Below are 22702 nucleotides of genomic sequence, written 5' to 3' on the forward strand. Positions count from 1 at the left end.
CAATCTCAACGGTAATGTAAACCTTGCCCCACACCTAGCTCTCTTCCCCCATGATTTATGCGTATTTTTTTATCTGTATCCCAAATGTCCTTTCCAGACTATCCAGAGTGCATTCTCTTTCTAACATTATGTTGAACAAATCTGAACTCAATCACAACATTGACTCTCAGAATTGGAGTCTGAAAAAGGCAAAGAGGTTCTTTAGGTGTAGGATCAGAGCAAGTATATTATATCCAGGCAGATTTGGGTTTGAATCCCAATTTCTTCTTTTGCAAGCTGTATATCCCTTGGACTGCAGGGAGATCAAACCAGTCAATCCTAAAGGAAATCAACCCTGAATATTCACTGGAAGGACTGACGCTGAAGCTGAAGCTCCAATACTTTGGCCACCTGATGTGAAGAGCCAACTCATTGGAAAAGGCCCCAGTGCTGGGAAAGATTGAAGGCAAAAGGAGAAGAGGGTGGCAGAGGATGAGATGGTTGGATGGCATCTCCAACTCAATGGACATGAATTTGAGCAAACTCTGGGAGACAGTGATGGATAGGGAAGCATGGTGTGCTGCAGTCCATGGGTTGCAAAGAGTTGGTAACTGAACAACAGCAACAAATATCCCCAGGAAAATTACTTAACTCTCTTGGGTCTCTATTTCCTTATCTCTATTATGGCAAAACCACAATCTCTCTCCTAGAGTTATAGAGAGGTTGAACAGTGTTTAATAAATGGTCGTACTCTTCCTTCACTTGTTAGGAGTATTAATTGTGAAACATCACATTTGGAAGAATATAAGGCACTATTTGGAGGGGTGAGTTCAGGGAAAGGATGCTGCAATGTACAGGCTGGGCTCGGACTTTCTTTTGGGACTTTCTGGCTTAAGTCTGCTCAAGTTCTTTCTCCAGTAAGGAAAGCTCTAGGGTTCCTGCTCCTCTGCCTGAGGCTGGCAGAGTGCTTGTCCTATAGGTCTAGACTTTGGGGGAGGGGTTAGGAAGCCCCCACTTTAGCTTCAGGTCTAACCTCTGTTCTTTAGTCCAGTTTCTCCATCCAGCAATAAAGCCCCAACTTTAATTCGCATCTGGCTTCTGTGTCTGTTTCTCACTTCATTCACAGAATTTGGCACTCCTCCCAGAGACAGTATAGGATTAGACTCAAAAAGAATTAGAATGATATTTCTATTACTATTATTTATTCTTAATTTTCACTCATGTTTACTTCAGTGTTATATGTGTTTATATAGAATTTATGCAGCATGTTTAAGTGGCTTATGTTTCTTAGTTTGCAAATCCCAGAGAACAGAAATAATGTCAGTGAATTTCTCACATTGAGGGCTGAATAAGATATAACTACCCACTTAAAAGGTGAGTTTTGGCTGTGGGAAAGTAATTTCCCAGCAAAAGTTTTTGCTTTTGGTCATCTGTTGGCTAGAACTGTAATTGGTGTTCTGTAAATGACAGCTTATGCCTGTTTTGTGGAATTGCTTCCTTTGAAAGAAGATACATGACTTCTTCCTAGTCTTAAGTTTCACACACTTACCTTATTATATCAGTTTCTTTAATTTTGTTTTTTGCAACAACATCTGGAGGAATCGTTCTCCAACCAAAGTTCATTGGCCACACAAATATGCCTCTTTGAAAGTTGTCCACTGTCATGTAACTAGTCAAGGAAAAAAAAATGCTACCTGAGATCGTTCACGTAATCAACCTGACATCATGTGTTGTGCAATTGAATGAAACAAGCACTTATGAAGATGATTTTAGATCACCACAAAGCCTTCAAAAACATTTCAATGAAAGATATGAATATAATTAGCGTTAGTGCTGGATTGCTTGCTTTTAACATATTTTTCTTTTAATAATATTCTGGCCAATTTTGAGGGGAAAAAACCTTACTTAAAAATATACATGTGTACATATATATGTATATACACATACCACAAAAAGAAGAACTAATCTTAAGAAAAATAAATATTTGGGTGTTCAGCTGAATAGAAAGAGGAAAGACCTGGACACTGAGTATTAGTATTTATTGACATTTAGGGTTAAGAATTTGTGATGATCAAATAAACAATTGGATAGATCTGCTTTGATCTCATGATATATCTCAAGTATTTCAATTTATTTAAACAAATAAACTGTGTATTACTTAGATTTGCAAAGTTGTAGATTTTAGGAGTATGACCACTACCTTCTGCTGCTGGTTAAAAAGTCACTTAGAAGTATCCTGTGGAATACGACAATATTACCTCATATCCTTATCATTGATGACTTCAATTACTGGACAGGCTACTTTCTTTCTACTTAAGTAAACTCTTTCCAGGAGAGGTTCCAACCAGCCAACGTTACATTCCACGTGAGAATCTAAGAATGTCAATACATCACCTAGAAAGCCAGAAAAAAACAATTTGAAAATGCAATATCCTCATTGTATGTACTTCGTGTTCCTCCAGAAATGTGGTTATAAGCATAGTATTCTTTTCTTCTTACTGAATGTCTTCTTTGTCTAATTTCATTCTATAGTGAAATGAAAAAAAGTTGGTTTCTAGTAGTCTTTTGGGGCAAGTATCATTTATGGTTGAAAAAAAATTGATAAGCCACTTAGAATGAGGAGTCAAGGCTCAGAAGGGAATGTTTAGTATTAAAGGTAGTTGCTTTTGTCCTTTCTAAGGAGGGTAAATCCCATTAACTCTTGGGGGTGGAGGACTGAAACTTTGTTTTGCGGAAGATGAGGAAGAATCTGGGATTCCAACTTAAGCCTTAGAAATGATGAAGAGGAAAAATCGTTCCACATTATAACAGTGAAAAGAAGCTAAAGTGGGGGAACTAGTAAGACTAGGAGGTAGTTTTAAAAGTGTTACAGAGGGGAACAAGGAATTGTTTAATGGGTATAGAGTTTAGTTTCACAAGATGAAAGGAGTGTTGGAGATTGGTTGCTCAATGTGAAAGTACTTCACAGTGAACTGTACACTTGAAGAATGGCTCAGATAGTAAATTTTATATATGTATTTTACCATAATTAAAAAAGAAGAGTTAAAGGAGAAGAGAAGAGAAAAGAAACTTGGAGGACAGGAATAATTATGAATTCTTTTTGTTCTATTAGTTGTGTGAAGTAACACTCTCTCTTTCCAATAAAAATTTTAGCAATGGTCTACATTGTTCTAAATGATTCTATACAAGTGGATTGTGTGTGTGTGTGTGTGAATAATCACCAGAGGAATCTGGGTCCTGGCCAGAATCCTATGTGTAATCTCAGACCCAGTCGTGCATGCATGCATGCTAAGTTGCTTTTTTTGTGTCCAATTCTGTGCAACACTATGGACTGTAGCCCACCAGGCTCCTCTGTCCATGGATTCTTCAGGCAAGAATACTGGAGTGGGTTGCTATGCCCTTCTCCAAGGAATCTTCCTGTCCCAGGGACGGAACTCACGTCTCTTATTGTCTCCTGCTTTGGCAGGCAGGTTCTTTACCACTAGCGCCACCTGGGAAGCCGAGGCCCAAAGCTATTACAAAAGCTTTATCTGGCAGGCCTCTTGAGGGAAAGCTGCCATCTCCACACCAGATTTGGTTCACAGCTTGTGTCCTAGAGTCTCTGAAGGAAGATACAGTCAAGGACTCAGGTCCTCCAGCCCCCTTAGCTGGACATGAACTTATAAAGAACTGCATTCCTGACCCAGGTTCACCCAGTTGGAGACTGTCTCAGGCCAAGGTTTCTTTCTCACCTTGTGGGTGATGGGTAGATCTTCAGGACATTTTTTTCTTACTGCTAGCCCTTCCCTCTTTCTCTCATCCTGGCCCCCAGGCTCTAAAACAGGAGGAACCTTATTTCAGGCTCTTTGGTCAGTAAGATGATCTATACATCAGCTGTGATCCACCAGCCCATTCTTCCATGGGAAAATACAGAACACTGAGGAGTCAGTGCTGTCTTCTGTCTGGCTTCCTACCTATACTTTTTACTTATGTGATTTCAGGAAGTGCTTGAAGACTTGACTGTTACTTTTATTTTGGTTTATTGTTTTAATTGACCACTCTGACACTTAACTACACCCCTCAGCATCTTAAAAACTTACAATAACATCACTGATTTTTGATTTGATGCTTACTCTGTGCCAGATACTGTTCTGAACATTCTGAATGGTTGTCTTATTGTCTTATTTAAGGTTTATCCTTGTGACAAACCTGAAGTACAGGTTTAAGTTTTATCCGCACTTAAGAGGAATGAAACACTTAGGCAACTTTGCAAAGCTAAGTGGCAGCCTGATACTAGAAAATATCCACGTATACCCTCTTGCCTCTCCCCTCCCACTCCCTACAAATGAGAAAGAGACAGAGCTATGAGTATGGGAAAACTTAAAGTAAAAGCAGAAGATAGCAGCAGGCAAAGAAAAAGGTGCAAATAAATAGCTGGATGATAGATTATTATCCACTGAAATTCCTAAACTACTTCTTAATGAATAGATCTTACTAATTAACTGATTAACAATGGAATATTTGCATAAAGGTGAAGAGACTAACCTTAGCCAAAGTCTTGATGGGAAGTGGTCTTGAGATGTCTCTTTAGACAGGAACAGGCTGTGCTAGCCAGAAGCCCCCTCCCCACCTCATCCACTACTCTTGGAGGTACAGTTACATCTCCTGATCATGCTGGGATTGGTGAGGGGTCTTATTTTTTAGGAGTTATGGATTGCTTGATAATAGAAGCTATCGTTTCCTAAGGGTACCCTCTCCTTATCCTGGGAAAGCTTTTAGGGTTCATCTAGGTGTGTAGGGTATACAAGTATGTTTGCTTAGTCCTATTGGGCTTCCCTGGTGGCTCAGATGGTAAAGAATCTGCCTGCAATGCAGGAGACCTGGGTTCAATCCCTGGGTTGAGAAGATCCCCTGGAGGAGGGCATGGCAACTCACTCTAGTATTCTTGCCTGGAGAATTCCCATGGACAGAGGAGCCTGGCAGGGTCTACAGTCTGTGGGGTCGCAAAGAGTCAAACATGATTGAGCAACTAAGCACAAATGGCCTAGCGGTATGCTGCTGCTGCTGCTGCTAAGTTGCTTCAGTTGTGTCCGACTCTGTGTGACCCCAGAGACGGCAGCCTACCGGGCTCCTCCATCCCTGGGATTCTCCAGCCAAGAACACTGGAGTGGGTTGCCATTTCCTTCTCCAATATATTTAAGTGAAAAGTGAAAGTGAAGTCTCTCAGTCGTGTCTGACTCTTCGCGAGCCCATGGACTGAAGCCTACCAGGCTCTTCCGTCCATGGGATTTTTCAGGCAAGAGTACTGGAGTGGGGTGCCATTGCCTTCTCCGGGCCTAGCAGTATAGAATGTATTAAAGATGGTCTTCTTTCTCTCACCACTCCTACTCCTGGTCCATTCAGACCCGGAGTCTAAAGAGTCTAGTCTCTACTAGATTGCCTGTCCCTATCTCCATGGCAGGCTTACTGGGTCAAAGGGTCTGGATCTACTTCTTTAGCTCTCAGTGGCAGCAAGATGGATCCTCAAACCTGCATTTATTTCCCCACTTGTGGGCATGGTGAAATGACATAGGATTGAATTTCCCCAGAACTGCCTTCATCGTAGCTCTGCTTTTCTTGGCCACATTGGATAAATTACTTAATCTCTTTGAGATTTACCTTATGGAGATGTTTCTAAAGTCTATCTAATACCTGGATTCCTAATAGATAGCTGTTACGATGACTGGTTTTCAATGATTGTTCAGGCTAGAGCTCAAAATAACTAACTCCATATTGATAACTACCTGGAAGGTTGTTCTGAGAGTAGATTCCAGACATACTGGATTGTTTGCAGATGGGTTTGGTTGTAACTTACTTAGTTTTCAATATTTTGTGCCAACTCAGACATGCTCAATGTACCAAATAGCTTTGGCTCCTTGTTGAGCATTGACCCCCCTTAGATTTAGCTGACCAATTTAGGATAGTGCTGCTAGCACCAGTTGGTGATAGTGTTGTGTTTAGAGTTCCTTGATGAATGTGGACCTGCTGCTCATTTAATTTTAAAGAATGATTTATAAGTGATGTTAAGGAAGCTACCTGTTTGACCTGCAGAAGAAATGAGTTGTAGAAATTTATAAAAGGACTGTTGCTCTTCAGAGAATGTCAGCATTGGCCAGAAGTTAGATGTCACTTGTTGTCCACATATTTAAAATTAGCCAACTGATTCTTTGGAATGCTCACAGCATGTCAGCTATTTTGCTAACTGCCATGTTATATAGGAAATGAGAATCTGATCTCTACTCTGACCCTCCAGAATCAGAGCACTATTAGACCTGCCCACCTGCAGGCTGCTCTTGTCAGGGTTATACCCGGCTGGGTGTGTTCAACACTATCATGATATCTGGCTTGTTCTTTGTATCCAAATTACCTTGTTTCTTTTTACTTCTGTTGCCTTTATGTAAAAGACTTTCCCTTGAGACCCACTGACCAAGGCCTGTCTTTTAATTTTTGAAATCCTGCTTGATCTAACTTCTCATTCACAGTAAACAACTGATGACTGAATCAGATCAAGAGAAAGAATCTATCATGCCCTGGAGCCTGAATGTGGAGTGGACATCATTTAAAGTTAGAGAGTTACAGATTGGCCCTTATTTCTTTGTGGAAGACTCTGAAAGACTCTCGGAGAGCCTGATAGTACTCTGATACCAAAATGGGGCCAATTCAACTTCTGCTTCTGCATGTCCTTGACTAGCTGATCTAAACCTTGCCTGTGGTTCCTCTTCTCTTTTCCCTGAATCCTAAAGGATAAATCAGTAGCTCAAGGCCTATCAGATTCTGGATTCAGATTCTTATCTTTGATCTCTTTGTTTGGTTATGCATTCTAGAAAAGATTCTGCAGTGGCATCAATGCAGATCTCTGATTACAGAGACTCTTCAGACCCAGAGCAATCTGCTGCATGTATTCTATCTCTGAGGGCAGGGGAGTGCCCCAGGGGAGTTTGGGAGGACTCACTAGGCTGGTCAGCCCTGCTCAATGTGGGCCCTGAATGGTCCCTGAATTATGGCGTTGGCTAACATTGTACAGGAGACAGGGATCAAGACCATCCCCAAGAAAAAGAAATGCAAAAAGGGCAAAATGGCTGTCTGAGGAGGCCTTACAAATACCTGTGAAAAAAGAGAAACAAAAAGCAAAGGAGAAAAGAAAAGATATAAGCATCCGAATGCAGAGTTTCAAAGAATAGCAAGGAGACATAAGAAAGCCTTCCTCAGCAATCAATGCAAAGAAATAGAGGAAAACAATAGAATGGGAAAGACTAGAGATCTCTTCAAGAAAATCAGAGCTACCAAGGGAACATTTCATGCAAAGATGGGCTCGATAAAGGACAGAAATGATATGGACCTAACAGAAGCAGAAGATATTAAGAAGAGGTGGCAAGAAAACACAGAAGAACTGTACAAAAAAGATCTTCACGACCCAGATAATCACGATGGTGTGATCACTCACCTAGAGCCAGACATCCTGGAATGTGAAGTCAAGTGGGCCTTAGAAAGCATCACTACGAACAAAGCTAGTGGAGGTGATGGAATTCCAGTTGAGCTATTTCAAATCCTCAAAGATGATGCTGTGAAAGTGCTGCACTCAATATGCCAGCAAATTTGGAAAACTCAGCAGTGGCCACAGGACTGGAAAAGGTCAGTTTTCATTTCAATCCCAAAGAAAGGTAATGCCAAAGAATGCTCAAACTACTGCACAATTGCACTCATCTCACACGCTAGTAAAGTAATACTCAAAAGTCTCCAAGCCAGGTTTCACCAATATGTGAACCGTGAACTTCCAGGTGTTCAAGCTGGTTTTCAAAAAGGTAGAGGAACCAGACATTAAATTGCCAACATCTGCTGGATCATCAAAAAAGCAAGAGAGTTCCAGAAAAACATCTATTTCTGTTTTATTGACTATGCCAAAGCCTTGGACTGTGTGGATCACAATAAACTGGAAAATTCTGTAAGAGATGGGAATGCCAGACCACCTGACCTGCCTCTTGAGAAATCTGTATGCAGATCAGGAAGCAACAGTTAGAACTGGACATGGAACAACAGACTGGTTCCAAATAGGAAAAGGAGTATGTCAAGGCTGTACATTGTCACCCTGCTTATTTAACTTATATGCAGAGTACATCATGAGAAATGCTAGGCTGGAAGAAGCACAAGCTGGAATAAAGATTTCTGGGAGAAATATCAATAACTTCAGATATGCAGATGACACCATCCTTATGGCAGAAAGTGAAGAAGAACTAAAGAGCCTCTTGATAAAAGTGAAAGAAAGTGAAAAAGTTGGCTTAAAGCTCAACATTCAGAAAACTAAGATCATGGCATCTGGTCCCATCACTTCATGGGAAACAGTGGAAACAGTGTCAGACTTTATTTTTGGGGGCTCCAAAATCACTGCAGATGGTGATTGCAGCCATGAAATTAAAAGATGCTTACTCCTTGGAAGGAAAGTTATGACCATCCTAGGCAGCATATTAAACAGCAGAGACATTATTTTATCAACAAAGGTCCATCTAGTCAAGGCTATGGTTTTTCCACTAGTCATGTATGGATGTGAGAGTTGGACTATAAAGAAAGCTGAGCACAGAAGTATTGATGCTTTTGAACTGTGGTGTTGGAAAAGACTCTTGAGAGTCCCTTGGACTGCAAGGAGATCCAACCAGTCCATCCTAAAGGAAATCAGTCCTGGGTGTTCATTGGAAGGACTGATGTTGAAGCTGAAACTCCAATACTTTGGCCACCTCATGCGAAGAGTTGACTCATTGGAAAAGACCCTGATGCTGGGAAGGATTGGGGGCAGGAGAAGGGGATGACAGAGGATGAGATGGTTGGATGGCATCACTGACTCAATGGACATGAGTTTGGGTGAATTCCGGGAGTTGGTGATGGACAGGGAGGCCTAGTATGCTGCGGTTCATGGGGTTTCAAAGAGTCGAACACAACTGAGTGACTGAACTAAACTGAACTAAAGCTGGTGCAGGACCCTGAATTTCCTTAAACTCCCCACAGGGTTTAGGTGTACTTTAGGGCCACTGGATTTATCCTTAGATGAGTCTATTACTAACCCCATTCAAATAGATCTTTATGCTTCTTTCCAAACTCAGAAATGAGCCCTCCATTATTGCTGCTGTAAGTGTGGGTCATAGACACTGCCATCCATAGGGAGACAGGGACAGAAATTGAGAACACATGTTTTGAAACTTCACAGCAGCTTGCCAGAGTAATTTGTTAATTTGTTGTCTACTTCATATATATGAGTGTTAAAATAGACACACACCCACATATATGTAATTATGTATATATCTAGATATATGTATATATAATCGTGTGTATAGCTATATATTTTTCCCATTTCTTTTTTAGGTAATTCAGTTTTATTATCATTCATAAAGGGGTCTACAACAATGTTAATTAGGAAAAATTAACATTTTCCTGTGATGTTTGGGAATATGCCCTCTACTGAATAGTGGCAGTAATTAAAATGCACCTAGCTGGAATTTTTCAGAGTTGTGACCCCTCAGTGAGTCATTAAAACAATTTAGTGGGATACATATTGCAAGAAGTCAGAAACTGGTGAAATGAAATGATAGACATAGGAGTGCTCATTGTAGTATTATTTCAAATTTGATGTGTATTTGGAAAAGATTAAAATAAAATAAAGATGTAGCCAAAACAAAAAATTAGCAGCTTCTTACCTGTTGCCTTTTGTGCTCCTGCCAGCCTGGCTCTTATTAAGCCATGTCTTTCTTTGAGGCGAAGAATCCGAACTTTTGGAAACTGAGACATGTATTTATCCAAGTTATCTTTTAGGTAGTCTTTATCAGGGAGAAAATAGACAAGGAAATACTTTAAAAATAAGATCTGGATAAGACCAGATCAAATTCCCAAAACTATGACATTTACCATAGTCACTATATTTTATTCTTTGAACCATGATGTCATTTTCTTAGATGGATTTTTGTCTGGGTTCAATACTCTAAGTTTCTGTTTTCCTAGAACTCAAATCCACCTTTCTGTGTAGGTGACTTACCAAGAGGAGGGCTCACTTTTTCTGAGCATTTGTCAGGACAGGTACAAATTTACCTTGAAATAAATGAAGCTCAGTTTCTGCACAAATTTTTCCCCTTATAAAGGCCTCTTCTAAGACCTAGGAGAGAGACTATGCATTGTATGCAAATTGAAAATTTTGCAAAAGGAAGATATTGCAACTGCAATTGGCTAAGACCATTGTCACTTCCTACCATGACACCCTCTCCATCACACCTCTGCTCTCTTGCTCTTTTGGGGGGGGGTGGTATATTTATGTAGCTTACAGTTACTTCTATGTATGATTAAGCTATTGACATATACCAGGTAGGAATTGCTTCTGGGAATACTTCTGCTGCTCACTTTTCTACTAACAGTGTCATCTTTCTCTTAAAGAGGACCTCATATATCCTTTAGGGCCACAAAATCTGAATAGGCCATTCCTAAAGGGACTGTTATCTGCTTGGTAATTAGATTCTATTTCTGTTGATGCTTTCAAAACCACTTCTCAAAGTTTTCAACCAGTTTTCCTTATATATCTCTCTGCTCCTGGAGCTCAGTGTAACCCTGGTAGGCACTCTAAGAGAGAGAACTGAGAACTGGCTCATGTCCTTGTTGTCATGACCAAGGCTAAAGCATTCTATTAAGGTTGCTGTCTCTTTGCTACTTTTTAAATTTTTCTGAAGTGGGTTGCATTTGGGGATTTTTGTAATGTGGTCTAGGACCTTTGGCAGTCATGGGACCACTTACATACCCAGTTTTTTGACAGTCCAAAGAGAGAGATTCTTCGCTGTAATAAACAAAAGTAAAGACAGCAGTGAATTCTGCCTTTGAACTCTGTTGGAACCTCATTTTTCTGGCCCAATTGGCAATTTGTCTTCTCAACTCTTAGCTGAAGCCACAGGGCTTACATTTCATTGTCTTCTATAACTAACTCTGTTAATTGTGGCATCTTTGTTTGTTAGATTTCATAAAAAGGTATTTATGCAATTGTAGAGAACATTTTCTGGTCTCCAGGACCTCAAAGTACCCATCTTCAAAGACCTGTAATTAGAAAATCACTACTACACAGCAGAGAAGTCACAGCTGAAGGAGAGTTTGCAGTGACTAGCTGGACAAGGCCATGGGATGGTTGAGCTGACTTTCTGTAATTCACAGATGTTTGGACTTAGGCCTCTAAGCCACAACACCAAACAATGATTGGGCATTTATAAAACATTCATTCCTTATCAAATTATCCTGTAATTTTTGTATCCAAACTGTTATTGCCTCACATCAAACTTTGATTTTCCAGGGGATAGTTTTCTTACCTTTGGTACTGAAGTCATCCACCAGTAGAATCTCCTTGATGAGGTGGGGAGGAGAGCGGTTGAGGACGCTATGTACAGACCTCAGGAGAGTGGACCACACCTCGTCCACAAAGCACATGATGACACTGGTGGTTGGGAGGTTATTGTGAACAAGTTGCTCTGCACACCTGGGCCAGAATACAAGCAGAGCACAAAAGGTGTGCCAACAACATCCGCAAGGTGTAAGAGGAATAGACAGCAGAAATGGAGCTCTCTCTCTGAGGACACAGAGAGAGGTGACTGTCTATAAGTTGAGGAAAGAGGTCTCACAAAAACCCATCCCGCTGGTACCCTTCCAGGCTTTAGAACTATGAGAAAATAACTGTTGCTTGTTGTAAGTCTCCTAAAAAAAATCCACAATGTGCAATTGTGTGTAAATACACATAACTCAAGTTATCTATCAATCAATCATCTATCTACCTACCTATCTATCCATCCATCCATCTATCATCTATCTATTTCTTTATGTTTATCTATCATCTATCTTGGAGAAGGGCATGGCAACCCACTCCAGTATTCTTGCCTGGAGAATTCCATGGACAGAGGAGCATGGCTGGCCACTGTCCATAGGGTTGCAAAAAGTCTGACATGACTGAAGTGACTTAGCATGCACACATCATCTATCTATCTATCCATCTATCTATATGATGATTTTCTTGTGCACTTTTGTTGGAGAGAGTTATAAATAAAATAAAGAGCAGAGGAAGGATTTTTGTTTTTGTTTAGTTGCTAAGTTATTTCTGTCTTTTTTGGCAACCCCATGGACTGTAGCCCACCAGGCTCCTACGTCCGTGGGATTTCTCAGGAAAGAATACTGAAGTAGGTAGCCATTTCCTTCTTCAGCGGATCTTCCCGACTGAGGGATCAAACCTGTTGCTTCCTGCATTGGCCCATTGACAATTGTCACTAAGAGGCCTAACCATGCAAGACATGAGAACTTCCTGTGGAGGCATCACCCTGTAGTGGAAAGGACACAGGCTTTATAGGTGGTTAAGACACTATTTTGAAGCCCACCACCAAAATTTTTCAAATTGTCATCTAGATTCTTTAGTTAATTGCTCTGAGCCTCAGTTTCCTCATCTGTAAAATGAGGTAACATGTCTTATTGAAGAGAGATTTACAGCTTAGTGAGAATGCATGTAAAATATCTAGCACAGTTTCTGGGCCCAGGAATTCACCAAATGGTAGCTAATACTTTCCTAATTAGATTATGGACCACAAGAGGACATTCCTATTCTCTTATTTAATGTTACTTAATTAACATTAATTCACTTAATGCTACAAAGTAGTTTATGATTGCCTTCTCAATTGGCCTTCTGCCAAGTGCCAAAGAAAACATTCTTTCCCACTGCATGTGAATGTATTTATGGATATATATGATATGTATTATATACTACTTAAACTCTTAAATAGATAGCTTCTGTATCTATTTAAGGGTCCTTGCTGAGACTCTTTGTGCTCCAGGGTAGCCACAGTTGAAATCATTTTGCTGGCATGCAAATGAGAACATGGCTATAGTGGGAGTTGGTATTCAGGTGGGTTGTAATTGGTCTTGGGTTTTCTCCATACCCTGAAGTGCATCAAGCCTCATTGCTGGCAGTCTTCCATCTCCTCCCTGAGTAACTCTTCACACGATGGCACCCAGTGGACACTCACAAAGAGTATTTGCCATTTTTCTAACTCAGATACCCTCTGTAATGTAATAATTAAATTACGATGATCATAAATAAATATTATCAGCCTTCTGCATTATTTCATTTTAAACCTCAAACCAACAGCATCTCTTCTTCTCTCTTTATAGAAGAATAATTGAAATCATGGGGAGACTATGCCATGATTATACTGCTAGTAAATGGTGGAGTTGGGACTCAAGCCCTGGTCCAGTTTGGCTCCAGTAATAGCTATTCAGGAAGTATAAGTCCACAAGAATAAAAGCAGCTGGTGGTAGAAGTGGCATCTTGTGAAAGCAGGCATTTCTGTGAGACAACATAATGGCACTGTGCTTAGTCCACAAATAAAAAAATATGAGTAAAACCATAGAAAAAACACATTTGCATGGCACTTTACAGCTGGTAAAATACTATTATGTACATAAATTCAATCTTTTTAACAACTACTTGAAATGCATACTATTATATTGTTCTTCAAATAGAGGAGACTGAAGTTTGAGAAGTTAAATGACCTACCCAGCACTATTCATTAGGAAGGATGTGTATGGAAATGTGAACAGATAGTTTAATCCAGATCTAGGGATCATCAGATAAAATGAGGTAGAAACAAAAGCAGTGGAAGATTTTGAAGGCACTAGTGTAGTATGGTTAAATAGTCCACCTTGGGCTCTAAGTTGGGTAAGAGGAAGTAAAGTGAAGAGGAGTTGATTAGCTGGAGTGAAAGAAGAGTATAGAAAACATCAATGACCTCCTGTGAAGCCCTCATCTCTAATTTTATAGTGTAAATGAATGGGAAATACATTTGACACCCAAATATTCTTTACAACATTTGTCCCTGGAAAAAATAAATCAGCTCTAAAAAGGAAGGGTCAGCTGCATAAATTCTGCCTGAGAGCTATGTGAATCAACAAGCCTTAGTTGTGAAGTCCCAAAGTTGCTTTATCATTAAAATGTGGTTGACTTTAGAAACATTTAGTTACAAATGAAAATACATTGGGGAGAATTAAGCAAGCAGGCTAAAGTCGATGGATCTTTTCACAGTATAATTCAGTAGAGTTTTGGTCTCTTTTAGAAGAAAGTCCTAGGAGGTAATGTGAGCCACTCTGAAATTAGAGGTTGACAGAACCCTCAGAAATTTGAGAGGTTTGGGAAAGGCAGCACTTTTCACCAAATATCTGCCCCTCCTCACCTCTCAACCTTAGGTGATGCTTTAATTTCCCCATCAGGACTCCATATGGGTAGATCATGAAGAATTTCACTAGATGAATATGTAGATTTCTATCCCAGGAGATGGCACCTCTGCCAGTTATGGACAAGTACATATTTTAGACGCATTTGGGGAGTTACATTGAGGATGATCCTGTGGAAGATTATGTTTACAGGTTATATGGTGCCTGGAAAAGAGGGTGACATTAAAGATGGGAAAGAGGGACACAGAAGGAGATGTGGGAGGTTTCAAATACAAAGCTTTGTAGTGTGTCTTGGTTCGGGTGGCTGAGATGCTTGGCCACTCTACGTATAAAGCTACCTGGTTTTCTGCATTACTAAACAGGTTAAACATGTTTCTGGGTATTTAGAAAACCCAGTGCACTTGTTTTGTTGAAAGGCACAGTGTGTCAAACTGGAAAGCAAATTTCCTTTCCTCCAATTTGCCCATTGGAAACCTTTCTGCTATATAGGAAGGAGGAGTTGCAGCTCAGGTAAAGTCTAAGTTAATGAAAGATACTTCTGAGTTTAAAATCTTTTTTGAGGTTAAGAAATCATATTTGTATCCTATATGCCCATGCATGGCACAAGTGAGATATTTAGAGTCTGCATACCTTGTGCTATACTTACAAATTAACCCAAAGATTACTCTAGTCAATCCAAGTACTAAAAACAAATGGAGACTAATGTGGGGACTCCACTGTCCTGCCCACTGTGGATACACTACTGTGCTGAGACAGACACACCCTGAACTTGAGGAGGATGACAAGGAACTCAGGATTTAGACCTTTCTGATACTTACTGACTGCATGACTATGGGCAAGTCAGAATTTTTCAGAACCTCAGTTGCCTCATTTTCAGGATGAAATTACAGTGCCTTCATCACAGACTGTAAAAATTTGATGAGACAATGGAGATAAAAATACTTTGTAAACTCCATGGTAAAAAGAAAAAACAAGAACAGGCAAGGCCATGTGATTATCCACAAAACACATGCACACATTTTGACTGGGTGCACTGCCCTTTTCTCAGGCAGTCCTTTAATCCAAATCCATCGAGCACTCATCACTTACCAAGAGACTCAGAAAGCCATGTGTTTTGCCTTCTTGCCTTGTGTATGCTGAAGGCTCAGCCACTAACCTGCTTTGAATGTATCCTATTGAATAAAGAAGGGTTTAAATCAGATGATTGAGAGGATGATAATATTCCCTCATGTCTATGAATTTTTCATTTTTACTCCAAAACAGTCAAAACGGACTATGTGGGTCAAGTCTCAGTGTTCACAGGTTTGAACAGAAGGTTGAGGAGAATATTCTCTCAGCTTCTATTTGCAATTCAACTACTGCCTCAGTGTGAGTGTTCTGGGGCCTTCCCTCCCCAAGCTCTGGTATCTTCGGGAGGATCAGAAAGAGAATAGAGCATCTAGCTGAGGAGCTCTGTCCAGAATTATATTCTTTTCAGTAAGACCTTAGAATTATCTGGGCTTCTTCTATTTTTCTCACTGATAAGGGGGTATAGTTGTTCCATAAAACTTTTACTTTTATGTTGTGTTCTTTCAAGGGTAGACTGTGCTGTGCTTAGTCACTTAGTTGTGTCCAACTCTTTGTGACCCCATGATCTGTAGCCCACCAGGCTCCTCTGTCTATGGGTTTCTCCAGGCAAGAATGCTGGAGTGGGTTGCCATGCCCTCTTCCAGGGGATCTTCACAACCTAGGGATAGAACCCAGGTCTCCCACGTTGCGGGCAGTTTCTTTACCAGACGTCTGAGCTACCAGGGAAGCCCAGCCCTGATATTTAATCAGAATCGCCTGTGACTACCAAGTGAGAAGATTTTAGTCATACTCTAAAGGCTGAATCTGTAGTCCTGAGGCAACCGTCTACCTGTCAAAGCTACTGGACTCAGGCTTAGAAATAGAAGCCACCACCCACAGCATTCACCACTTTGACAATAGTCTATTTTGAGCAGGCAGCTGTCAGAGTGGGGATGGATGGGAGTGGGGAGAGCAGGAGGTGGTGTGATGTGACAGAAATAGTTCTGGGTGGAGGTTAGGGCACCTTGAGGGTAGTTCTGTCTCTCCTGGAGGGTCCTGGGACCTTGGGCAAGTCACTTGCCTCCTCAGCCTTCTCTGTAATGTAAGAGGTGGGATTAGAGATCTTTTGAAGGAAGTTTTATCTAATGTTAATATTCTATGATGTTCTATTCAATTTTAGCCTCATTCACCTATGAGTGCTTCCCTCTGGGTCAGAAGACATCTGAGAAAAGGTAAATTAAATTGTTGCTTTGGGTTTTAAGTCTTTGGGTATTTTCCCATTGGTCCTTGAAGCACTTTAACAAGGTCCTACTTGATCCGGACTCATGCTTATTTCTATGGTCTCATTTCCACCTTCTCTGCTCTCCCCAATTTCAGGTCAGATTTCCCTTAGTTTCTCAATGGATCACTCTTTTTACCGCCCCCCCCCCATGCCTCTGACTCCGTTCAGTTTGCAGCTCAAACACTTGTGCCCTCTCTCAGGCCAGGCTCAGCCTTTCTCATCCTTGCCCGAGTAGTTCACTCTACCTCCGAAGAACATTTTGTTCTATTTGCCTTGAAGGCAGGATCTATGCTCAGATGTGAGATGGCAGAGTACAAAGGAGCTCAGAGATATTTGTTCACTGATAAGCTGTGGTTGTTGGGCAGTTGTAAAGAATCATCTTTGCTTAATGCCGAATAGAAGATGATTTCCTATAAATTTTCTCCCTGACAAGATAACTGATGTGCAAAACTAATTCTCCTCAAATACCTCTGACTCTGTTCCCCACTCCCTCCCAAGTTTAAGGAAGACAGCTGTTTTCATTTCTGCTAAAGTCATATGATTCTAGGGAAACCAAGGAGAGAGGAGCTGTATCCATTGGAAAGAGAGTTAGACAGAAAACTTTTTTTTGAACTGCGAATCTGCTATTAGGTTGCTGGGACAGCAGATCTATCATTTATTCTTTCAGAGTCTCACTTTTCCGACCTGTAAATCACATACGAAATTATGTCTTTCATAGTGTTACTGTGAGGATTCGTTAGAATAAACACTCACATATAAAACACACAAATGCGCGCACACACACACACACACACACACAATCACTACCTGGGATATCAATAGGAACCATTTTGGTGAGGCTCAGCAAGGGAGAGATTCCCTTATTGAGAGAGACCTGGACAACCTCAGGAGAGGTGGAGATAGGATGGTTGCCATGAGGGCAGAGCAGGTGTCGATGTGAGAGCCAGCCTGGGGTATAGAATTATTGCTGAGTGAGGAGAACTGGAAGACTAAAGGTTGGATCCCAACCTTGCCATGCATGAGCTATGAGTCCCTGGGCAAGTTACCTTTCTCAGTGCTTTGTTCGCACATCTGTATCACTTTATCAATCTGGCATGGCTGTTTTAAGGATCAGATGAGATGATGTACGTGGAAGATGAAAGTTCTCTGCCGCCCAGGTTATGACAAGCAGTGAGCAAACAGATATGGAATAGAATGAACTGCCCCTAACCATCTTACCTTTTACCGTCTGAGACCTCAGCCTCCTCTCTAAGTCTCAGCTTCTCTTTTGGTGAAGCTGGGATGGTGACAGTACCTGTCTTGAATGGTTTTAAGGAACAAATGAGAAGGCAAGTAGTAAAGCCCTTTATGAATACCCTGCTTCTCTCTCTATAGTTTCTTCTCACACATATCCATACACTAATGTTTCAGAAGTGGGGCCAGTTTAGAAGGTATTTTAGTGTAGAATAATATAGATTGTTTTTTAACATAGAGGAGATTCTAAAAAGCTCCCTTCCTTCTGAAAGCAAGCAACAAAACAGAGCTTCTAAACATTGCTATTTTTCCCCAATTTTCTGAGCCTTGACCTAAAACTGTTCTCTTCTTAGGAAACTCTGCTCTGAATGGTTCACCCAGAACAGCCCAAAAGAAAGCTATTTTATGGGAGAAGTGTATTCACTGCAATATCACTGTAAGAATTTGATAAATTATCTTATGACGGTTAAACTGGGTCTTGGATGAGGTCTGTACAAAGAGTGTACACAGGCTCAGATTTCTACGTTTACTAATTCCTTTCTCCCATAAATATTTCTAGGTATTTGGCTGTATTTAGGAGACAAAGTCATTGATTTGCTTTATCATTTTTCAGTTTTACATTAATTAGTCATTTCTTACCTGTTTTCTTCTCTTCAAGTCAGTATCAGAAGTGTGTTTTACACTTTCTGATCACTTCTCTCCTTATCACCCCCCCTAATTGTGAGGAGAGTGTGATAACTAAAAACATCAAAAACTCTATAGTCATCTTTTGGCCACACTTAACCTTTGTTTTGTTATGGTCTATCTTGCACCTTTTAAACAAATTCTGCTGTGTATTTCCAGCTTTCAGATACAACTTTTTAGTGAAATGGCACACTGCCCTCTAACACGCACAAACACACAAATGTGCATGAACATGTACACACATGCACAATTCAAAAGCAACACGCAACATTGCTTTGTGTACATTTGTAGAAGAAAAAGCAGGAAATAACCTATTAAAATCCATCTTCTGAGATTTTTTCCCCCCTGCCCTTGTTTGTTTTCTTAGGGAGATCTCATAGCTTTTCCAGTCAGTTTTAGATAACGTTCTCCTATCACTGAAATCACAAAAGCTATCTCATTTCACCAACTGAAATATTAATCCAATGTAAAACTAAGGATATTGAGCTTCATTTCACTGTTAAGTTTCTTTTTCTTTCAGCCTGATGCACACATTTAGAAGCCTGAAGTGTGGAAGGCTATGTGATCAGTCTGTTTGCTTTCTTTGAGCTCCTCCTCCAGTAATTCATTAGTTGTGGTTTTTGACCTCACTAGGATTGGAAGAACAGGGGAGATAGAAATTAAGGATCTAGAAAGGTTTTTCTTTTCCCTCAGTACATTAGACTGGTTTGTGGCAAATGCATGGTGCTATCTTTTGCTCTTCATATGTGCCAAAAGAAAACTCTCTTTAGCTGTGTAGGAAGGAATCAAATTATTGGTTGACAGTCTCAGCTCTGGGCTGAGAGAATAGGCCCATTTTAATTGCTTTATTGAGGGGCTTGCCAGAATACTGTAGGAAAAGCAAAGCATTAAATTAAACAATAGACTAACATCATAACGACATAGCAGCACTAGAGGAACATGCTATAATTCTTACTGTACTCTAAGAAACTAAATGCTGGCAGCAAACCTGTCCTTGAGTCATTTTTTCTCTAAATGCAGATTCAGGAAGTGCACTCTTAAAATAGGTTCCTTTTTGGAGTTTCATCTTTCCTCTAGTTGCAGGCCACAGGACAGACCTCTCTAAGGAGAATTGGCTTGCATTTCCAGTACACAGGACTCTGTCTTAGTAAATCCTGTGTGGTTGTATTGATTATTGCTGGCCAAACCAAGCTTCAATACGAGTAGGAACTGAAAGGATTATCTTTTGGTAAAGAAAGGGTTAAATATGGAAAGGTGGAATGACTGTCAAAAAAGTACATTATTTGAAGCATATTTTATAGGCAAAAATGAAATTGCATTTTACTTATGGGCAGAAAACGTTTTTATAAATGAAGCAAGGAGATTTTCATCTATTGAAAATCAAAACATTAAAATGTTAGGCAAACAACAACAGAAGTATGAATTTGTGAATAAACATGACTTAATGAATAGACCATAGTGTTAGAAGAGGATATATTTACCTTAACCAAGACACTAACATATTCTATATATCCAAAATGAAAAATTAGGAAGTTATTATTAAGTCATTATTACTAATTTGTAAAATGACTTCTCACAAACCTAATGTGAATAGGTATCTATCATTCATTTTTAAAAAAATAGCATCAATTTTCAAAAATCATTTAAAATAAACTTGTCTTTAAAAGAATATTACATAAACTTGAATCTTTTGAGTGCCCAACCCTGTGCTCAGTTCTGTTGTTGTTTAGTCACTAAGTCGTGTCTGACTCTTTTGAGATCCCATGGATGGAGCCCTCCAGGTTCCTTCTGTCCATGGGATTTCCCAGGCAAGAATACTGGAGTGCATTGCCATTTCCTCCTCCAGGGGATCTTCCCAATGTAGGGATCAAACCCCCATCTCCTGCACTGGCAGGTGGGTTCTTCACCACTGGTGCTCTGTGCCAAGGGGATACAAAATGAAGTAAATGACAGAGCTTCTTTCTGAAGCTTTGAATTTCACTGACAAGATGAAACAGATTCTCCAGGCTCTGGTTAGTGAAGAGCACATAGTAAGGAGTGTTTTGGTAGCAACAAGAGCACTAAGGGTAATTGAAGCATAGAGGTTACAGTCAAATCACGGTACAGGTGGAGGTGAGATACAGTTAGATGTTAAGCAATGTCAGGTTAAGATGTTTGGGGGGAAATGGTGAAGACTGCAAGGTGAGGATAGTAGGAAGCTGTGGGAAGGGACCAATTAAGAAAAACATCAGTGGGTAGTAATGAACTTGATGTGTAGAAAAAGATCATGAGACTAACTATCTTTATGCTGAAGGCCCACATTGGAGAGACTGGCACACACCATAAGTGATAGCCACAGGGCAAGGGGTAGAAATCTGGGTGGCACTAAAAAGGACAGTAAGAATAATGCTGATGACAGAAAGGGGTTTGTGCTTTTGAATAAGGCCATTACTGAGTCTCAATACCTTAGAATGGTTCTTTGGGACTCAGGAGAAAAGGGGAGAAGAGCAGGTTTTAAAAAGAGTCTGATTTTAGAACAAGAGCAGAAGTTGTCCTAGAAATCCTGCTTCTCTCTTCTTCTCTATGTTACCCTCATCCTAGCGTATCAGTTAAATCATCATTCTTAAGAACTAGTAACTAATTATCTTTACCAGGGGGGGAACTAAATCAAAACAAACATACTAGCAAACCTATGGTTTTTAATCCTTGTTTTGACTCAATGTATATTCAATAGCCAGTTATGATACGAATTTGGGGGAAATGAAAGAAATAGTAAGGGAGATAGTCCCCAGATCTCTTAAACTTTAAAGTTTCAGTGGATTGTTACTGCAACTAATATTAAGCCCAGTTCTTCTGCGTTCTTATAGATTTCTTCCTTTTTCTTTCCTTTCTCTTCTCTGCCTCTCTCTTTCACACACACATACATATATTCTTACTATGAGTGAGTTAGTGAAGTCGCTCAGTCATGTCCGACTCTTTGCGACCCTATGGACTGTAGCTTACCATGTTCCTCTGTCCATGGAATTCTCCAGGCAAGAGTACTGGAGTGGATTGCCATTTCCTTCTTACTATATTTTATAGTAATTTCCCCCATGCAGACTTTTAAAATTATTATCTCAAAAAATCTTGTAAGTGTGTATTTACAAGCATCTCATATACCTTTTGAGCAAAGCTGGAAAAAAATAAAATCAAGATAAGAAAACTAAATCATGCCAACCAGAAGAATCAAATGTTTTTCACTTGTATTTTCTTCCAACCTTTATCCATATGAATACATAATTTGCACATACCTGTAGTCAGAGTGTTTGGATAAAAGAAAAGAAAAATAATCTATTCTCTTTCCTGTAAGAATGGCACAAAAGGGGCTCTGTACATAGGATCCCTGTTGGTTAAACTGTCACCTCCATCCTGTTGGAAGAGTAGAGCATCAGATAGGCAGCTTGCTAGGAGCACCTATATTTAGCCAAGGTGGGTTGTGTGATAAGAGGGAGGGGCCCTGGCCACACGCTGTCTGACTCATGCTCTCAAGCACACGTGTCACTTTCTCCTACAGTTGGGACAGCCTCCTTCAGAAAAGAGAGCCTGACTGTGACTTTCCTGGGCAGCAACCCTTAGCTTCCACAGATCAAATTTTAGAAAATAACAAGCGCTGGAAGCCATTGAGCCTCCAATAAATCACATGGATGATAACATCATTATTGCTTGCTTTGGCTCTCATGCAATTGCCCTTTCTCTGGTTTGGAACTGAAGCCTGAACTTCTGTGCAGTGTCTGATTTTATTCCCCAAGCTCCATAGCAGTCTGCCAGACCACAGAAGGGATATTAAAATAAAGCTACTTTATTACTTCATTCCCTGGCATTTTGTATTCAAAATTGCCATGGATAGTATATAGCCATATAGTATATGCTACATAGGGTATGTATAGTAATATGCCATTCATAGTGGCATATATAGTATATGCTGTATACTGGCGTATTTGAATATGCCATATGTAGTGTATATATGTAGTAATATAGTGATATGTGTGTGTGTGTTCAGTTGCTCAGTTGTGTCCGACTCTTCGGGGACCCACGGACTGTAGCCCACCAGGCTCCTCTGTCTATGAGATTTCCCAGGCAGGAATCCTGGAGTGGGTAGCCACTTCCTACTCCAGGGGTCTTCCCGACCTAGGGATCAAACCTGCCTTTTCTGTGTCTCCTGCGTTGGCAGGCAGATTCTTTACCACTGTGCCACATGGGAAGCCCCACTATAGTGAT

General features: G+C 40.3%; 1 protein-coding gene across 2 annotated transcripts in view; it reads right to left on the minus strand.

Moving 5' to 3' along the window:
* Positions 1-22702, minus strand: part of GALNT5 (polypeptide N-acetylgalactosaminyltransferase 5) — a 39487-nt gene that overhangs the window by 13692 nt on the left and 3093 nt on the right. Inside the window, exons 1-5 of one of the 2 annotated variants that reach the window (XM_081576102.1) lie at positions 17037-17086; positions 11322-11488; positions 9681-9800; positions 2238-2373; positions 1529-1648 (exon numbers count right to left, since the gene is read on the minus strand). In XM_081576102.1, coding sequence (XP_081432228.1) covers positions 1529-1648; positions 2238-2373; positions 9681-9800; positions 11322-11488; positions 17037-17086 — 593 coding nt within the window. Of the gene's footprint in view, positions 1-1528; positions 1649-2237; positions 2374-9680; positions 9801-11321; positions 11489-17036; positions 17087-22702 lie in introns of those variants that run through there. The other variant, XM_081576101.1, reaches the window with a different exon arrangement.

The sequence above is a fragment of the Giraffa tippelskirchi genome, chromosome 3, assembly GCF_054371585.1.
Source record: "Giraffa tippelskirchi isolate mGirTip1 chromosome 3, T2T-mGirTip1v1.2.pri, whole genome shotgun sequence".
In the NCBI taxonomy this organism is placed as follows: Eukaryota; Metazoa; Chordata; class Mammalia; order Artiodactyla; family Giraffidae; genus Giraffa; species Giraffa tippelskirchi.